The 20,137-nt window shown below is 32.5% G+C and overlaps 1 protein-coding gene across 13 annotated transcripts; it reads left to right on the top strand.

The window, feature by feature from the left end:
- The first annotated feature begins 175 nt into the window (after window positions 1-175).
- Window positions 176-19,873, top strand: LOC113719132 (ribonuclease MRP protein subunit POP4). Of its 13 annotated transcripts, none has more exons than XR_011825302.1 (17): window positions 176-310; window positions 509-593; window positions 3,043-3,124; window positions 4,498-4,748; window positions 5,160-5,195; window positions 5,342-5,412; window positions 5,532-5,794; window positions 6,703-6,771; window positions 6,924-6,982; window positions 7,565-7,666; window positions 8,725-8,846; window positions 16,242-16,400; window positions 16,470-16,587; window positions 16,696-16,903; window positions 17,413-17,473; window positions 17,560-18,017; window positions 18,099-19,873. XR_011825302.1 is itself a non-coding variant. In XM_072072413.1 (12 exons), exons 4-11 carry the CDS (start codon window positions 4,535-4,537, stop codon window positions 8,820-8,822), a joined length of 912 nt encoding a protein of 303 aa, XP_071928514.1. In that variant the 5' UTR covers window positions 176-310; window positions 509-593; window positions 3,043-3,124; window positions 4,498-4,534; the 3' UTR covers window positions 8,823-8,846; window positions 18,099-19,873. The 13 variants fall into 13 exon arrangements, 8 of the variants coding, with proteins under 8 accessions (XP_071928514.1, XP_071928516.1, XP_071928513.1 ...); XR_011825300.1 differs by having other exon boundaries at window positions 16,696-17,330; XR_011825298.1 differs by having other exon boundaries at window positions 16,696-17,473.
- Window positions 19,874-20,137: the final 264 nt, after the last annotated feature.

Genomic DNA, 20,137 nt, shown 5'->3' with positions numbered 1-20,137 from the left:
AATCGGATTTGGATTAACATGTTATTTAGAATACCTGAATAGTGAATAACCAGCCCGTGATCCGACCCCATTGCGACCCCTAGTGAAATGGTCCAAAACTTTGAGGACTAAAACAGTAATTCCTCCTACCATAAATGTGAGAAACTGTGGGAACTGCAAAGACATATAAGCGCCCACTTTCTTATCTCGAAACAAAAACCTTTTCTTTCCCTCTTCTGAAAATCCCCTATTCTTTCAATTTCAGCTCTCTGCTTTCCCTTGACTTTGCTCTTGATTTTTCGTCCAAGCAGAAGAGGAAACAAGAAATAAGGTAATCTATGCTCAGTTAATATGCTACTAGTAGATATCCTTTGATGCTATTGTTCTTTACTGCTCTCACTTGAGCCCAACATTGCATTTATTTGTCAATAAAACAGAAAGATTGAATTTTTATTGTTCCATCAGCAGCAAAAAGATTGCTGTCTTTACAGAGTGCTAAACTTGTGTATGTTTGGTTGAAATCTTGCAGGGTTTTGTGCTAAGTTTACTTAGATGATCAAAAGACTTCAGTTTTAAGCTGATCAGACAATTTTTCCTACTTGAAAAGCAAGAAGGTAGGTCTTCATCTGCTTTTTGTCAAGTTCTTTTATCTTGGAATTGCTAAATTCTATAAAGGGTTTCTGAAAAGTTATGATTTTGATGTACTTTTGTTAAGTATGGATTTAGTTGCTTGAACTTGGATAATTACTAGTTTGTAAGTACTAGCTCAAGTTTTCTTTTTCTTTTTGTCTTTTCAATGAAATGGCGAAGCCAAGAAGCTGGAGTGATGCTCTGGCTTGATGTTTCTTCTTCTGTTGTATCTTTTCCAATTTCTATATTTTTTTCTTGTTTATGTTTATTTTTTCCTGTTAGTTTATAAATTTGAAGATATTGAAAGCAGTTACGAGATTTGTTCTTTAGGTATCTGTTGAATTTCATATTGTGAAACCTAAAGCTGTTTATCTACGAAGTACAACAAGTCTTAGAGGAAAGTTATTTTCTTTATCCAAATCAAAGGCGACATTGGCTAGGTGTTAACTAGTTGTTCTGATGTCATAAATGTGCCATTTTAATTAGTAGCACATGTAAAAAATGTGTACTGGGTTTTTTGATGTATATGCTATGTCAGAAACTTTGATCTATTTTTTCCTTGTACATTTAAGATGTGGTTATGTTGTGTGTGTGTGTGTGTGTGTGTGTATATATATATATTTGTGGTTGTGTTTGTGATGTTTGATGTTGCTGAATGCACCGATGTCTAACCATGGCTAGCATTGCATATGGGTGTTAATGAGCCGAGTCAACTGTACCAAAATTGGAGTGCTCGAGTTGAATTTTCAAAGTCGAGCTCCTAAACTTGTGCTCAAGGTTGATTTGATTAAAAAAGGACAAATTAACTTACTCCACCTCAACTTGAGTAAGCTACAGAACGAGTCAAGGCTTTTTGAGCCTGAGTTCAAGCCTATTGAGCTCAATCATTATGGAATAATGGATTTTAGTTTTACTCAAGAATAGATAGAATAAACTTTTCATGAATTATGAGCTCAACTCAAGTGATGCTCAAGCTGCATTCTAGCTCAACTCAAGCTTGGTCAACTCTGAGTTGAGTTGAGCTGTTGACCAAGCTGGTTGCAGGCAGCTTGCAAGCAACTTGGTCCAACTGCCCCTATTTGCAGTTTCTTATGATTGTTGGTTATAGCAATTATTGGTGTCCAAAATGCTATGCCTGTTTTATGTTGTTTAATAAAACAGTGGCGTTTAGATCTAAATATGTTGTTAAAATGTTTAGTTTAGCTGCAATTCAATAATCTCTTTTAAAGTATCTCTGATTGTGTGTTTTACATTTTACTTTGGAACCTATTTAACATTGTCTCAACTTCATGTCAATGTTGTCGACTCTGTCTACAAATAAGACTTTGTAACCATTCATATTCGTTCAATTCCATGAACTACTGTCCTTGTTGCTCCGTGTTGTTTGGGAACCCAAAATGTTGCTAGAGCTATTAAAAACTGGTACTCTGCTGTCTAAAATAACTGAGTTGATTGAATTGAATGAAGCACATGCTATCTTTTCCTTGTAGCTTTTAGGTCTGTTGAGTAATCTCTGATCATTCTGCATTGAAGAAGCTGACTCTTATTCATGAGGATGTTGGAGTCAATTGTTTGATTTTAGAGACCTCGTTTAACCCATAAACCTGATATTGACGTGTTTAAAAATCCATGACTTTTCCAATCATTCCTGGAGTTCCAGGTACAATGCAAGATGATTTTTTTTCCCTTTAGGATTGTTTCAGAGATTTGACAATCGTTTTCTTTTTCTTGAATTTCTCTCTGATGGGATTTTTTTCCCCTATGGGTATTGACATAATGAAGTTTTTAGTTCCAGATACTGATTAGGAATAGTCCTTTCATTCATGCTTGCGGGTCTTGTAAATAGTAGCATTGATTGAACAAAAGATTCTTTGTGCTCATTTTCTCAGCTCTATGGTGATCTTTCATTGCTGAATCTGTTTGATAGTTTCTAGTGTTGTTCTGCTGAGTGTGTAATCACAGTCCACTTATTTCTAAGCATGGTCTTCAATCTTGATCAATGCTGAGTCCTGGATTATATTGTTTGATCTCATATGATGTACTTGAAAATACCATTGACACTGTGAATCTTGAAGCTCTTAAGTCTTCTTTTGTGCAACAGTTCTGTGCTCTATTGGACCCTGGATAAGTAATGTTTATAATATCAGTTAGAGTTCTTTTAAAATTTGGAGATATGGTAAGCCATATTTATTCTGCGACTTAACGTGTCCTATGATATTCCTATTCTCTTTGGCTAATGGCATCAGTATGATTGTTTGGAAGCAGCAATGTCCTCATGTGTAAATTGTGTATTTGTATCTTTTGAAATCAAAATGAAGCCTGTAAATACTTATTTCTTCATTTATGAGATTTGATCAACCTGCACACAATTGGGCAGGTATACGTACTGCTGTGAATGAGTAAAGTTGATACTGGTTAATTGTTTGTTTCCAGATAAGACATCGGTGCTGTGGAAGGTCCCACATCATGCTCCTTTACAATTAGTGCCTCTGGATGTCTTGCACAAAAGCTATAGGTATCATGTAACGTGGATTGATTACCTTGTTGACGTCTAGTACCTTCATGTATCTTTATTTTTTATTATTGTTATTTTCAGGAAATTTGACATATAGTGTATAGATTTAGCTACTTTTCAGCTGGGCTGTGTTTCCCATGCTTGATGAGTTATATATATGTGCATGTGTATGTATGCATATATGGTCCAGTCTGTGCCTTTTGGATTTTGTGTTCTGGCATTTCTTGAATAACAAGCTGGTTTGCGGTCCAGTCTGTGCCTTTTGGAATTTCTGTTCTTGTATTTATTGAATTATAAGCTGGTTGTCATGATATTTTTTTAATTAGCAAGGATGTGTTTGCTATTGCTAAAATGGTATGAGGTTTATATAGTGCTTTTTGATGTGAATATTCACCTGCTTATCTTTCCTTACTGTAATGCCTGAGTCTAGTATTCTTAGCTGGCATAGCATTTGCATTAATGAAACTGATGGAAATGTAATTGCAACAACAAAAAATCATGGTCACCCAATCATTACTATTGTGGCCAAAGAACTTTTGGTTTTGTCTCTTTAGTAACAAGAAGCCTTGCTTTATAAACTTCACCTCAATATATTATCGAAAGAAACTGTTCTTTTTTTTTTTGTTCTCCAAGTAAATCATTATGATACTTGGCTTGAAATCAAATGAGCACAGCCTAGGGCTTCTCATTGTGAATGCACCCTCCTTGAATTAGATGAAATTTTGTGGAAAGAGGATTGTGTTACAGGAATTGTGCTGCCCAGTCCAGAACAAAATCAATGGAAATGGACTTTTAACATTATAATATGAAGAATAGTCTCTTGTTGATTACCACCATGAAGATCAAGAGCAGATCATTATTGTTTTGTTTTGTTTTTTTATTTTTAGCTACATTATTTTTTCCATGGGTTTCTGGCACTTTTGTAATTTTTCACTTGGATTCATTTTTCACTTGGAATTTAGCCTATAATAGCTGACTCTACAATTATCTGGTCATTTGTTTTGTATGGGCCATTTTAAATGCTGTTGCCCCTTAGGTATTTATCTTTTGTATAATTTTCTAAAAAACAAATAAGTCTACCTATTGTGATCTAGTTATGTAGTTTTAGGATTTCTTTAATGTAGTTTCTTAACCCGACCCATATTTTTCTAGGGCCAATTTGGATTTAGAAAGCTCAGGTCACCTTGCTTGAATCAAAAGCGGTGTCGTTTAACCTGTAGATTAAAAGTGGAAGGTTGTTCTTTCTGCCTATACATACATGTCAGACAACTGCTGAAATTCCCCTGAGAAGCTAAACTCAGATTTCTTATCAAATTAAGCTTTAATTTACACCTGGTTTTCCTGGTTGATTGTCAACTTTTTTCTGGCTATAGATTTTTGTACTTTGTTTGGGCTGTGTGTACAATTCTGATGGCAAGCAATACAAGTTTGGACGAGCGAAGAAAACGGACTCTTGATGCATTGCAAAGAAGGTTTGCTCAAGAAGAAGCAGAGCATGAACTTCAGCAAAAGAAGAGCAAGAAAAGGGTCCAGGAGGGAAAGGATAAAATCCCGTCTGGCATTAGTCATCCCTCTACTGATGCATCGGCCATTGCGGCTCCCTCGAGTTTGTCAGCTAAGAAAGGTCTCTTTCCTTAACGACTATGATTATTAACATTGGTTCTATTATCTGCACAGAATTTTCACTTCAATTTTTTCATTTGCGGTTTTGCGTTGTTGAGATGATAGTTCTAAATATCTACTTGAAAAAGAACGAGTGGAATCTATGGTTGACAGATTGAAAGTTATGATTTGTTCTATGAGTGCTTCTTAATATTTGTTTCAATCCAATTAACCTAATAAGTTAAAGGCTTGTTATTTGTTGGTTATAGTTGCTTTAGTGGTTAACTGAACAAAATTAATGTGCGAGTCTCCCAGCTCTAAAAAGCTGTTTAATTCTTGTCTTCTGCAAAAAGGGTGATAGACATTAAGAATTGTATTAGTCAGTTTTTATTTTATATGTCTAATCACATCACCATTCATGTCCTTGCTGTAGGAAGCATTTCTTTCTCGTCTCATACAAGTAAAGAAGGTACCTTTTTTTGGATTCTCTTTGATCGCGTAAATATTGGAACAATTTATGGAGATGTTTGCTTCTGTATGCGGAAGTGAGGAACATTTTCTTTTTTTATTTTATTTTATTTTTTTTGTGGTTGCCCTTGTGATACATTAACTTAGAAGCAAGTGATCCGGCATACTTTGGACTCTCCAATAGCGTGCAAGAAAATTTGCTTAGAGATGGTGATGAGGTAATTTTCTTGCCATATGTTATATTGAACTCTTTTAATTGCTTCAACCAACAATGTACAGTGAGATTCAGCCAGTAGCTTCATCTCTCTTTTTTTGACACCATGGTATTTTGTTGCAGATTTCTGATAAGCGCTCCATAGTTGATTATCTATTGCACGACCTTTTTCAACATGGTGATGCGGCTGACAAGTACATGCAAGGATCTAAAAGCATAAAAATTGACAATTGGATCCTTCTTGATAACTTTGTCCAAAAAAGTGGAACAGCTGCTGCTGCACGAGTTCGTGCTCTACAAACACATTCCAGAAGATCTAAGAGGCACATGTCTCTGAAGCAACACAAAAAGTGTGGTTCATTTCATTTGCCTCAACAGCTTCGCAAGTCAGTTAACCTTCTCCTCTGATTTTTTAATCGCACACTTAACATATTGGCAATGTTCATTTATCATGTAGTTAAAATTCACTTGGGATGCAGTTGTAGTTCTTTGTATCTTCAGCTTTTCAACTTCTTTTACCTGTATTTGGTGTGATTGAGCACTAAACACGATTCATGTATTTGACCATTATAAATTTCTGTTATCTCCTCTTTATAAATACTACATACTTAAAAAGTTTTAAATTCTGACACGAGTCTCTACTTGCATCTAAATTTTTATTTGCTTTATTGGGCACTCCCAAAGTGTACCTTTTATAGAGTTATGTAAAAGAACCATGATAATTCTCAGTATTACTTGCTCACAGCTGAACTGATATTTTAGTATGGACTCTCATAGCTAAGATAGAACTGGCTGCTTGACTTTGCACCATGCTAAGTCGCATTCCGAATGGAAAAAGTTACTCTGAATTTTGCTTTATTTTGGATAATTGATTGCCATGTATAATTTGTCTAATTGAGATTAATCCTTTGGGCCTGTTTTCTTGAATACCTATGAGCTTTATCTAGTGTTTAGGTTCTGATCGCATCAATATTCTTCTGCTTTTTGTTTCATCATTCCTCTTCTTTCTTGTTCTCTTTTTTTTGTTCTTTAAGCTGACAGTTTAGTCCAGGATGGATTGTTCATCTTCCGTTCCTCTGTTGTTTGTTATTTACATGTCACACAAGATTTCTTGCAAAGTAACAAAGTAGGGATTTTGGAAAAAAATTTGTTGTTTTATTGTCAACGCTCATTATTTCTGTTATTTCATTAATCTTGGTGTTTTAATAGTACCATGATGATTGCACAGCCAAGTATTTGAGTATTCTTCACTATACTGATTTTTCTTTATGACTCACTGCCCTATATATTGCAGCTTTGAACTCTTTAAGCCGATGCATGAAATGTGGAAAAGCTATATAAGTCAGCTTCTGAAGCATGTTGGGTTAGTGTCTTTCATTTCTTACTTTCCTGATTGTGTGCCGACTATGTGCTCAATCCCTCTCGTCAAAAGTGATCTCCTTACTTAACAAATGTCTATAGGTTTATACATTGCAAATATTTTCTGCTCTTAATCTGTGATCATAAATACTGCAGGAAAAATCAATTGGCCCAATGTCTCCTCAACGCGGATTTACATGGTTCTGTCATTTTAGGTAATAAACTGAACTCTAACTGCTCTAGTTCTGTGTAAATTATCAGCCAAATTATGTAGTAAATTGTGCTAAGCGAATGGCTCTTCAATTAACTAGCACCTTATCTATTAATTTCATGGCAGCCTCCTGGTTTGAACTAAATTTGGTTTACTATCTTTGAAAGACGAGAGGAGATTTTAATTACTTTTGAAAAACTAAAAGATTGCCTGCTGTTAGAGAATCATAGTGGCTACCTTAAATGGCTTTAGGTAATGCATCTAAGCATTTGGTAAAGGAAATTTCTGAGTATCTTGACATGGAATATGTGGAAACTCATTATACACCTCCCTGAGTGAATTTTTTATTTTATTTTATTTTATTTAGGCTTGTGTTCAATTTCCATATAATATAGATTTATTACTTGTAATTGTACTTTAACCTTCAAAGAGATGGTTATAACAAAGCAGTGGGTGTTTTTCTATTAGAAAGTATGCCACACTTGAGTTGTAACACACGAGGAAGAAATTTTATAAAAACATTTAATGAATCTGTGGCATATTTTCTATCATGTTGTATTCCAATTGATTAGTTAGTGTTCTGCAGTTGTTGAATGCAAAATAGAAGCCTTACATGGAGTTCATGGTATCATGATTTGCGAAACTGCTGAAACATTTGGAATAATTACAGAAGATAATAAGTTTCAAGGTAATGCGCAATTTCTGTTTTTCTTTGCCCCCTCTATTTTTTTTTTTTTTTAAAGATTGCAATTTTCAGGATTTTCTGTTGGTTGCATTTGCATCTAAGTTATAAGAGTTAACTGTTGTTGAAACTCTCATCTGAATGGTTTAGGGAATGAAACAATCATGAGGAAGTTTTTCTGTGTGTATTTTATTTACATGTCACGTTAGTGGGCTGTGCCTGAGCTTATAATTTATGGTCTGGCTTTTGTTATAAATCTTGCACATGGCTTCAAACTTTTAATCACCAATTATAGATTTCTGAGATCATATATATATCTACAATCCTTACTGTTGTTGGCTTCTTGTTGGATAAAATCCTGTTTTGTTGCACAGTTATGATAAATTGCCTTGAATTAGCTCCTTTTTTTCCCCCTTTTTGTTGTATTAAAGTTAAAACGATGTAGAATATGAATTTGAGTTTATAAGTTATTTTGCGCATGGTTTCAAACAGAATATTTCAATTATAATCAAGTAAATAAGTACCTACTATTTTTACTGTTCTTAGCTTCTCCCTGGATAATTCTCTTTTGTTGATAAAGTTTTGATAAATAGCTCTAAGTTAGCCCTTTTTTTTTTAATGTTCTTTTAAAATGGAGAACATGACTTTTGAGTTCCCAGGTAAATTGACACATTACAGGGACGAATCTGTGACTGATCTGCCAAGTTTGGACAAATCAATATTTGAAACTTTTCTCCCAGTGTAACTCAGTAAGAAAATAAGGCTTGCCTGCTACTTTTGCCAGAACCGTAACTTAACACATTACAAGGACAAACCCGTGACTAATCTGTCAAGTTTGGACAAATTGAGAAAAAAAAAATTTTCTTGAGAAGCAACTTACCAGGAAGATAATGCTTGTCTGGTGCTTAGCTAGAACTATGAACAAATATCGTCTGGTTGCCAAACAAGCATGCTTCTGTTTTCTGATTTCTTTAGCCACATGAGTGGCTCAAAAATTTCGCATTTGAAATGCTTTTCAAAATTACTAGTATGATTTCTAACTGTATCACTTGTATCAATTGCAGTTGTGCCCAAGAAGCTTTCTGTTTTCATGCTCCAAGCTGATAGTTGGAAAATTACACTTCATGGAGACAAACTTACTTCAAGACCTCTGGTCCCTTAATTTGGTTACTCTTAATTTGTTGTGGTAAGCTTCATTTCCTGCATTGAGTATTAGAAGTTTGCTTCTGTTATGTGGCCTTTGTTTCCATTGAGGCTTCAGACTGTTTGGCTATCAGGACGTGCAGTGTGTGGCGTTAATATTTATTACTATAATTGTTCTTTTTTCGTAAATGGTGAAAGGGGTTGTCCAGATGTGTTTTTGGGCGGGGGAAGGGGGAGGGTTCTCATGTTATACATTCTTAGACTGTTGGAGCACAGTGCATTCGTGATTTATGGCTTATGCATGTTGTAACTTGATGTATCACTGAGATGGTTTCTTTGCTTTGGGTCTCTTTTTCTGGTTCTGAGAGGTTGTCTAGTTGTGAGTGAGAGAGCTACGTATATTGAATTATTAGAGAGAGTATATGTTGATTTGCTTATAGTTGTAGACCTACCCTGGCACGAATAAGCAAATATTGTTACCGTAGGCTGAACCAGAGTCATATACTACATCTCCGGGGTCTTCATATGAACTTCTAAGGCTATAATCATAGAATTAAGCTGCTTTAGGAATCCAGAACTACAACGTGACTGTTCTTGTCACTATATAAGTTTTAGTTTTCTTCTGTTCTGATTTGTTGGCCATGTTCATTGTATTTCTTTCATTCTACCATCACATTTTTTTCCTTTTTGTTGGTTTTTATGAACGTCAGAATTTCATAGATTTGTTCCTATATTCGTTTATATTTGTTGGGACAAGTTAATTTGCGTTGTTCTTATTTCTTGTGATACGAGTCAAGCTATGTCATCCGATAAAATTCAAGTCCCACTAGGATTGGTTACGCAAGCTCGAGCAGTTCATTCAGCTTCATCGCAGATGACTTGAGCTTATTGACAATAGGTATTTTGGAAGGAAAACATCTAGTCACTATGGGTCCGTTTGGATCCCTTGTTTTTGGAGCTGTTTTTGAAAAACTGTTTTTCACATTCCAAATGCTACAGTAAATGTGTATTTCCAAAACAACTCCAAAAACACCATATCCAAACATTATATAAAAAACAACTACACATGAATATTTCAATTTGTATATTTCAATTATGTATATTATATATATATTATATTAATATAAATTGAAATATACAAATTGAAAATTATATATATTATATATTATATAAATATTTATATACATTAATATTATACATAATATTGTATATTATACATAATATAATATAATAAACATAATATGTAATTGTACATAAATGTGTAAATATTTATACATAATATATTATGTACATTATATTATAATATATACATTATTAATGCATAATATTATTATGTACATTATTGTGTATAATAATGTATAATAATGTTATGTATAATATTTAATATACATAATATGTAATAATCTAATAATGTATATTACGTATAATATATTATATTATGTATATTATATTATATATATACAATATTATGTATATTATACAAATTGAAAATTATATATTATATATTTATATACTATATATTATATGAATATTTATATAATGAAATATACAATAAATATTACAAATTGAAATATTATATAAACACCATATTTATAATATTATAATATTTATAATTAATATTAATGTATATTATATATATATATTAAATATTTATATATTTATTTATACATATTATAAATATTTTATTTTATTTAAAAAATATTTTTATATATTTATAATATATTTATATGAATATTATACATTATATATATAATATATAATATATATAATATATATTATACATTTATATAAATGTATATTTATACATAATATATATATTAATGTATATTTATAATATACATTTATATTATGTATTATATATAATATAATACATTTATAATACATTTATACATTTATATTAATATACATAATATTAATTTTACATTTATACATAATATTAATACATTTGTATATTTATATTAATTATATTAATACATTTATACATAATATTAATATATATTAATAAAATTATAATTTATACATTTATATAATATTCATTTGTAATTTATACATTTATAATAATATACACTTATACATTTATAAATATATTTATATTATTTATTATATATAATATAATACATTTATATATTTTTATATAAATACATAAATATATTTATTTATAAATGTATTATAAATGCATAAATGTATATTTATATAAAAATATAAAAATTATAAATTATAAATTATACATTTATATAATATTCATTTATAATTTATACATTTACAATAATATACACTTATACATTTATAAATATATTTATATTATGTATTATATATAATATAATAAATTTATAATACATTTATATATTTTTATATAAATATATAAATATATTTATTTATAAATGTATTATAAATGCATAAATGTATATTTATATAAAAATATAAAAATATAAAAATTATAATTTATAAGTTATAATTTATACATTTATAATAATATACACTTAAGTTTTATTTTGGATGCTTTAATTTACAGGATGAAGGTGCATCGTACCTAACATTGGTTTGGGACGTATGCCTTTATAGACTTTTTATGCAAACTGTGCGGACTTAAAAATTTTTGACTCAAAGTCCGTGGATATGACATGTTAACTTTACGGACTTAAGACCTACTGAAATCCGTAACGATAGATTCTAAAAACATCAAATCAATATGGCCAAACTATACAATGTGGCCGACAACTAATAAAAGCTTATATCAACTTTATGACCGACCTATTCATAGATTCTAAAACCATTAAATCAATTTGGCCAGACTATACAATGTGGCCGACAACTAATAAAAGCTTTATCAACTTTATGACCGATTTATACAATATAGCTTTAGACAAGATGGCCGAAAAAATTATCCTTCCATCATATTTTCGATGCTGCTCATTTCTTCTGGTCCCATTGTTTCCCAATAATGATCATCATTATATTCTTCATCTGCTTCGATATCCAAATGCTTTGCTCCTGTGCTCATATAATATCCTTCCAAATATTTTTCAAAAACTTCTGGATAATTGGTACTTATAGTGAAATCTTTTTCTAACTTAAACCTGTATGGGACATATATCTTTTGTACCTTATTTTCATATACTAACCTTATTCCATTTTCCCATTGATATATGAAATGTCTGTAAGCTAATTGGATCATTTTGGCATTTATCAATTGTTCTTTTAATTTTAATGGACATTCCACTAGACTGCTGCTGATTTTCTCTAGTTCTTCTGTCGTTCTCCTTGCTGGTGGTATATTGCTGACTGTAATAATCATTCTATGTATTGCTGATTCTATATCAAAAAGTCCTATCCATTCTGCCGGCGCGGATTTGATATGTACAGTTGCCCACTGTCCATAGTCTAACATTTTTCTGATGAAATATCCGAGATGAGTTCCAAGACAATGAGTATCTTCTGGATTTGTAACAATAATTTTTTCCAGGAATCCGGCATCCATAAGAAATTGTGGTGTTAGAATAACTCTTTCCCCATTTACTCTCAGTATCTTTGGGGATGAATATTTTGATAAGATAATAGTGGCTCTGAGGAAAAAATTACTGAGTGTATGTATACAATGGTTATTTATTTTCTGGTGATCACAGGCTTCTGGATTGTTTGGACAATGTTTTTCTGGGTCTATGAAAAAGGATGGATTTAGTCTAATGGCTGCTGTATTTCTAATTGGATCTTTTGCTATGTCACAGAAATATTGTTGAACTGCTATTAATTTTGAATAATATTAGGCTTAGGCTTTTTGGCTAATAATTTCTTGGATATGTAAAGGGAGGAAACTAAGTAGGTGATATGGTTTAAAGAATATTCTGGGCTTAAGAAATTCAAATGGTCTTTCTGAAATGGGTTTTTCTTTTATAAAAATTGGCTGTTTTATTGGGCCGGATGAAGAACTGGCCATATGAGATGCTGTATAAGACAGCCTTCCTTTGAGCTCCCCAATCTCAGAAATTTGTGAGAGAATAGTATCTCCTTGTGAGCCTGAGATCTTATACATTTCTTTAAGCTGTTCAGTTAAGGATTTTATTTTTTCTTTTTGAGAAAAGTCTTCTTCTTCAAAATTTCTAAACTTTAAATTTAAACTTCTAATAGTTTGTTCCATGCTCTTGCAATGTCTACAAAATTCTATTCTATTTGTGCTATTTTTTTCTAATGCATATTGATAATTTCTACTGCTACTAGGGGCATCTATATTTTGATATACTGGAGCCCTCATGCTATCCATGCTAGCCTTAGGATCTACATAAAATGTTGTTCCTATATTCTGCCTAGCGAATTCTAGTGTTTCATGTATGCTATGAAATGCTTTCCATAAAGGATTACGAAAATGATTTATTTGTTCTATAACGGAAATTCATTTAGAATAGATTCCAGGTGTTTTTCCTTTTACTACTACATAATATGAAAAACTTTGTTTCGGAAGATTGTTAAAATAAAATGCCAAGATATTAAGATTTCTAACTTTATCAGTGCTATTTCTGCTATTCCAGAGGTTATTTAAGATATCCTGTTGGATGTCTTCTAAATTACCTTCTTCTTGACTATGGAAATCTAAGGAAACTAGAAGCCCTTTATATTGAGAGAAATAAGCACCACTTCAATATAAGAATAAAAAGAACTTCTGTAATAAGATTTTTAATAACTTCTAAGAAAGCAATATAGGTATTTAACCGGAGCCTAATAGTCCGGCCATTCCGGGATCCATCTCCCGTTCTTTTGGTATTTAGAGCCAGGCTCATCGTCATGTTAGCTAGCAAGTGAACATGAATCAGAATTGAGCAGATGAAGTATCTTCAATCTGTTCATAAACAAGTGAACATGAATCAGAATTGAGCAGATGAAGTATCTCCAATCTGTTCATAAACAAGTGAACATGAATCAGAATTTCAATATTTTTAAACATAACAAAAACAAAACAATAAATTAAAGATCACTTGTGCAGGTGTTAAATGGGCTGGCTCCAGCAATCCAATTTCAGTAAAAGCTTTGCCGGCCACCTGGTACTGATGATGAAACCTGTAATTCATCATTTCCTCTCTCTCTGACTGATCATCTCTTCACTGCCTATTCACTTCCTCTCCAAGAGCTTCTCTTCATTGAAACATCTGAACTTTGAACAAGTCCTTCATCTCCAGAACCTTCACTTCTTTATCTTCCCTCACAGCCGCTGTCCTTAGATAATCCATTGAAATAATTCTCTATCTTCATCACTGCCATTCGTCCCAGCTTTCAATCCGCAAATCAGCTTTCATTAAGAGCCTTCATGTAAAAGTGCCATTCGTCACTTTCTTGTATTATGGGCGGTTGACCAAATGGGTTTTGTTTGATGAATTCTTCTACGTTATCAGCTTCAGCCAATTTCTTCAAGTGCTGAGCAAATTCTCCTTTAGGATCTGCAAATATTTCTTTTCAAGTTACTTGAATAATTTCAGGTTAATTCAATAATGAAAATCACAAAGCCAAGAAAAATGCTTCTCACCCAGATAATTATCCTTTTCACTTGAAAATGCATAAGATTCGGGGAAGATGGCATTGTATCTCTAAAAAATTCAGCAAAGGAAAAAAATTAGAGCATCATCCAGAACAGAGTACAAGAATATGTCACATAACAAGTATACTTACAGGATTAAGGAATGATTTATATGGAGAATCATCGACTAACAATGTGTTAGACAGACCATATTGCTCAAAATCTTTCCAAACTTTCCTCAAGTCCTTAAACATAATCTTTTTTTCTGAATTTTCTTTAGTTTTGGTTTCGACTACAGTGCAGTGAGCCTGATTCTGCAAAATACAGCAGTATCCAATGGAACATTACATTACCCAAAAATAAGAGACTGATTCTGCAAAATTTTGCTAAGAGACTGATTCTACAAATTCTAATAATGACAAATGAAGTCTCACCCAAACAAACTTCCATTTAAAATGTGACAGATTTTTTATTACACGTTGAACATTATGCCTGGGAAAAAAGAAGAATTGCAGAAAAATAAGGGGGGAAAAAAAGAATGTGTAACATATAAATCAATTAACTAAAATATAGGTCGACACATACCATTGTTTTGATGACCAAATTGCCACATTAAAACATGAGAAGCAGAATTTCAAAAATTCACGGGTATATGGCTTGAATTTAAAGTCATATCTGCCATTGGAATTCTTGGCTAGAATCACCCCATTCAGGTCCAGAATTAGGAGTTTGCTATTTGATGCCTTTCGAGAAGCAGCTCGGGTTATCCTAACAAGTGGCCTTTCAGTTTGCACTGAAAAAAAAAGAATGTTACATAAAGTATTCCTTTAACATTGACTAGTGGATGATAATATTAAAACAAAATGTACCATGTACCATGTCCTGTTTCTACATCCATACCTCCTTGGACCTCAGTCTCCTTTCCCAATTTATTCTCATTCAAAAAGGAAGCATAATTGAAGGGGTCTGCCAGTTTACTCATTGCAATCTCCAAGGCCATAAACTTCCTAGCAATCCTAGCATGAGTCTGATATACAAATATTAGTTGGATGCAATAAACTAGCATGAGTCTGACAACAAGCATTTGTGTACTTACTGATTTAGTAATGTTGGGTGCGCGTCCCATTGCCCAACATTGTATAAATTTCAATGTATAAACACCGCAACTTGATGTATCCTTCTGTCGTGAATTATGATTTACAAGATAAAAAGTCCAGCTCCAATCCTTATTCAAGAATTTATTCAAAATCCATACCTAAGCCTCAAAAAAAAAATTCAAGGGAAAAAAGGTCATCTTACTATATTTCATATTAATATAAGCTGTAATTTAATATAAGCTGTAATTTTTCTTGTAATACCAGAAGATGTATTATTCCATCATAGAATGTTGTGTCATTTTGCAGATGATCAACAATGTAGATTTCTTTTTCCGTGACATGAACGATCATCGGAAACCAATGTGATTTATGAAGTATGGCGAAGAAAATCTGCAATATAAGACAATAAACACTATCTAATAAAAAATTTATCCTATCTTATAATAACCATGAAATGAGTACACAGATGTAAATTAAAATAATTGCTGCCTTCTACTTTATAGATGACAAAGCAATGAAAGTTATTGTATACCTTTTCAGCATTTTTCATTAATTCCTCTAGCTTTTCAAGATGGAAAGCCTTCACAAGGCTTTCTTTTATGGATGGAAATTCTATGACCATATAGTGCTGCAATGAAGTGAATGACAAGCACGAGTCAAATATAAATTTTGCGATTCAGAAAACTATATGTCACATTGTTGATCCTCTGCAAAATGACAACATTCTATGATGGAATAATGCATCTTCTGGTATTACAAGAGAAATTACAGCTTATATTAATATGAAATATAGTAAGATGACATTTTTTCCCTTGATTTTTTTTTTTTTTGGGCTTAGGTATGGATTTTGAATAAATTCTTGAATAAGGATTGGAGCTGGACTTTTTATCTTGTAAATCGTAATTCACGACAGAAGGATGCATCAAGTTGTGGTGTTTATACATTGAAATTTATACAATGTTGGGAAATGGGACGCGCACCCAACATTACTAAATCAGTAAGTACACAAATGCTTGTTGTCAGACTCATGCTAGTTTATTGCATCCAACTAATATTTGTATATCAGACTCATGCTAGGAAGTTTATGGCCTTGGAGATTGCAATGAGTAAACTGGCAGACCCCTTCAATTATGCTTCCTTTTTGAATGAGAATAAATTGGGAAAGGAGACTGAGGTCCAAGGAGGTATGGATGTAGAAACAGAACATGGTACATGGTACATTTTGTCTTAATATTATCATCCACTAGTCAATGTTAAAGGAATGCTTTATGTAACATTCTTTTTTTTTTCAGTGCAAACTGAAAGGCCACTTGCTAGGATAACTCGAGCTGCTTCTCGAAAGGCTTCAAATAGCAAACTCCTAATTCTGGACCTGAATGGGGTGATTTTAGCCAAAAATTTCAATGACAGATATGACTTTAAATTCAGGCCATATACCCATGAATTTTTGAAATTCTGCTTCTCATGTTTTAATGTGGCAATTTGGTCATCAAAACAATGGTATGTGTCAACCTATATTTTAGTTAATTGATTTATATGTTACACCTTCTTTTTTTTCCCCCTTATTTTTCTGCAATTCTTCTTTTTTCCCAGGCATAATGTTCAACGTGTAATAAAAAATCTGTCACATTTTAAATGGGAGTTTGTTTGGGTGAGACTTCATTTGTCATTATCAGAATTTGTAGAATCAGTCTCTTAGCAAAATTTTGCAGAATCAGTCTCTTATTTTTGGGTAATGTTCCATTGGATACTGCTGTATTTTGCAGAATCAGACTCACTGCACTGTAGTCGAAACCAAAACTAAAGAAAATTCAGAAAAAAGATTATGTTTAAGGATTTGAGGAAAGTTTGGAAAGATTTTGAGCAATATGGTCTGTCTAACACATTGTTAGTCGATGATTCTCCATATAAATCATTCTTTAATCCTGTAAGTATACTTGTTATGTGACATATTCTTATACTCTGTTCTGGATGATGCTCTAATTTTTTTCCTTTGCTGAATTTTTTAGAGATACAATGCCATTTTCCCCGAATCTTATGCATTTTTAAGTGAAAAGGATAATTATCTGGGTGAGAAGCATCTTTCTTGGCTTTGTGATTTTCATTATTGAATTAACCTGAAATTATTCAAGTAACTTGAAAAAAAATATCTGCAGATCCTAAAGGAGAATTTGCTCAGCACTTGAAGAAATTGGCTAAAGTTGATAACGTAGAAGAATTCATCAAACAAAATCCATTTGGTCAACCGCTCATAATACAAGAAAGTGACGAATGACACTTTTACATGAAGGCTCTTAATGAAAGCTGATTTGCGGATTGAAAGCTGGGACGAATGGCAGTGATGAAAATAGAGATTATTTCAATGGATTATCTAAGGACAGCGGCTGTGAGGGAAGATAAAGAAGTGAAGGTTCTGGGGATGAAGGACTTGTTCAAAGTTCAGATGTTTCAATGGAGAGAAGCTCTTGGAGAGGAAGTGAATGGGCAGTGAAGAGATGATCAGTCCGAGAGAGAGGAAATGGTGAATTACAGGTTTCATCATCAGTACCAGGTGGCCGGCAGAGCTTTTACTGAAGTTGGATTGCTGGAGCCAGCCCATTTAACACCTGCACAAGTGAACTTTAATTTATTGTTTTGTTATTGTTATGTTTAAAAAAATTAAAATTCTGATTCATGTTCACTTATTTATGAACAGATTGGAGATATTTCATCTGCTAGCCAACATGACGATGAGCCTGGCTATAAATACCAAAAGAACGGGTGACGGATCCCGGAATGGCCGGACTATTAGGCCCCGGTTAAGGACCTATATTGCTTTCTTAGAAGTTATTAAAAATCTTATTACAGAAATTCTTTTTATTCTTATATTGAAGTGGTGTTTATTTCTCTCAATATAAAGGGCTTCTAGTTTCCTTAGATTTCCATAGTCAAGAGGAAGGTAATTTAGAAGACATCCAGCAGGATATCTTAAATAACCTCTGGAATAGCAGAAATAGCACTGATAAAGTTAGAAATCTTAATATCTTGGCATTTTATTTTAACAATCTTCCGAAACAAAGTTTTTCATATTATGTAGTAGTAAAAGGAAAAACACCTGGAATCTATTCTAAATGGATTTTCGTTATAGAAAAAATAAATCATTTTCGTAATCCTTTATGGAAAGCATTTCATAGCATACATGAAGCACTAGAATTCGCTAGGCAGAATATAGGAACAACATTTTATGTAGATCCTAAGGCTAGCATGGATAGCATGAGGGCTCCAGTATATCAAAATACAGATGCCCCTAGTAGCAGTAGAAATTATTAATATGCATTAGAAAAAGATAACACAAATAGAATAGAATTTTGTAGACATTGCAAGAGCATGGAACAAGCTATTAGAAGCTTAAATTTAAAGTGTAGAAATTTTGAAGAAGAAGACTTTTCTCAAAAAGAAAAAATAAAATTCTTAACTGAACAACTTAAAGAAATGTATAAGATCTCAAATTCACAAGGAGATACTATTCTCTCACAAATTTCTGAGATTGGGGAGCTCAAAGGAAGGCTGTCTTATACAGCATCTCATATGGCCAGTTCTTCATCCGGCCCAATAAAATAGCCAATTTTTGTAAAAGAAAAGCTCATTTCAGAAAGACCTTTTGAATTTCTTAAATCCAGAATATTTTTTAAACCATATCACCTACTTAGTTTCCTCCCTTTACATATCCGAGAAATTATTAGCCAAAAAGCCCAAGCCCAATATTATTCAAATGTCATCAAGAATTGGAAAAATCATTTCCAATGTCATTAGTCCGAGAATTCAAAATCAAATGGTGGATAGGATTCAATCAAGAATTTTGTGACCAAAAGAATATATTAAGATTCCTAGAGACTGGAGAAAAACTCAAATGAACCAATCCAAATCAGCAGTCAACCAAAGGAGTCAATTTCCCAACTACTCCACAGAAGAAAGAAAAAGAAAAAAGTTGCTCAACATCAGAAACAACGGCAAATGAATTTTTTATGAAGAAGATGATGCAAAATCCGGAGATGCTCAAAGAATATCTAAATTATTTGCAAAATCAAGACAAGAAAGAAGAAGACAAAAAAGATGAGTCAGCTGGATTGTCATCAGAATCAACTTTTGATCCATTTTGTGGTCCTTGTGCTCAAGACCCGACGGGCTTTTGATAAAGTTGTCGGCCAATTTCCAAGAAGATAAGATAAGAATATCAAAAGAACCAATCAAAAGAAGATAAGGTGTCGGTAGAAAAAGCAAATGAAATTCAAATGAAAGTGTCGGCAATCAAATGAAGATGAAATTCAAAGACGGAAGTCTTTATAAATAGAACTCAAAATCATTTGTGGGGGACATCGAGTTTTGAGTCATCTGAAAATCTCTCTGTAAACCCCTACCTTCTCAGCTTTTATATTTCTTTGTATGCTCTTTTATTCAAGAAGATCAATAACAATTCGAAGTTTGATTTCATCTCAAAGGTTCTGCTATTTAAAGTTTTCGTTGCAAAGACTACTATGATATTCAAGTAATGAAATTCAAATGAGAAAGTCCCGAGCCTCTATAAATAGAAGGAAGATTGCAAACTGAAGGCATCGGCGAATAGATCAGAGAAAAATTTCAGTTTACATCTTATAGTACAAACCTCTTACCTACTCTCACTTACTTCAGACCTACTCTTACCTACTTCAAATTTATACAAGACATAATTTTTCTCTTACCTACTTCAAGTTTATA

This window comes from Coffea arabica, chromosome 11e (genome assembly GCF_036785885.1).
Source record: "Coffea arabica cultivar ET-39 chromosome 11e, Coffea Arabica ET-39 HiFi, whole genome shotgun sequence".
Taxonomy (NCBI): Eukaryota; Viridiplantae; Streptophyta; class Magnoliopsida; order Gentianales; family Rubiaceae; genus Coffea; species Coffea arabica.
This window is presented reverse-complemented; position numbering and strand designations above follow the sequence as displayed.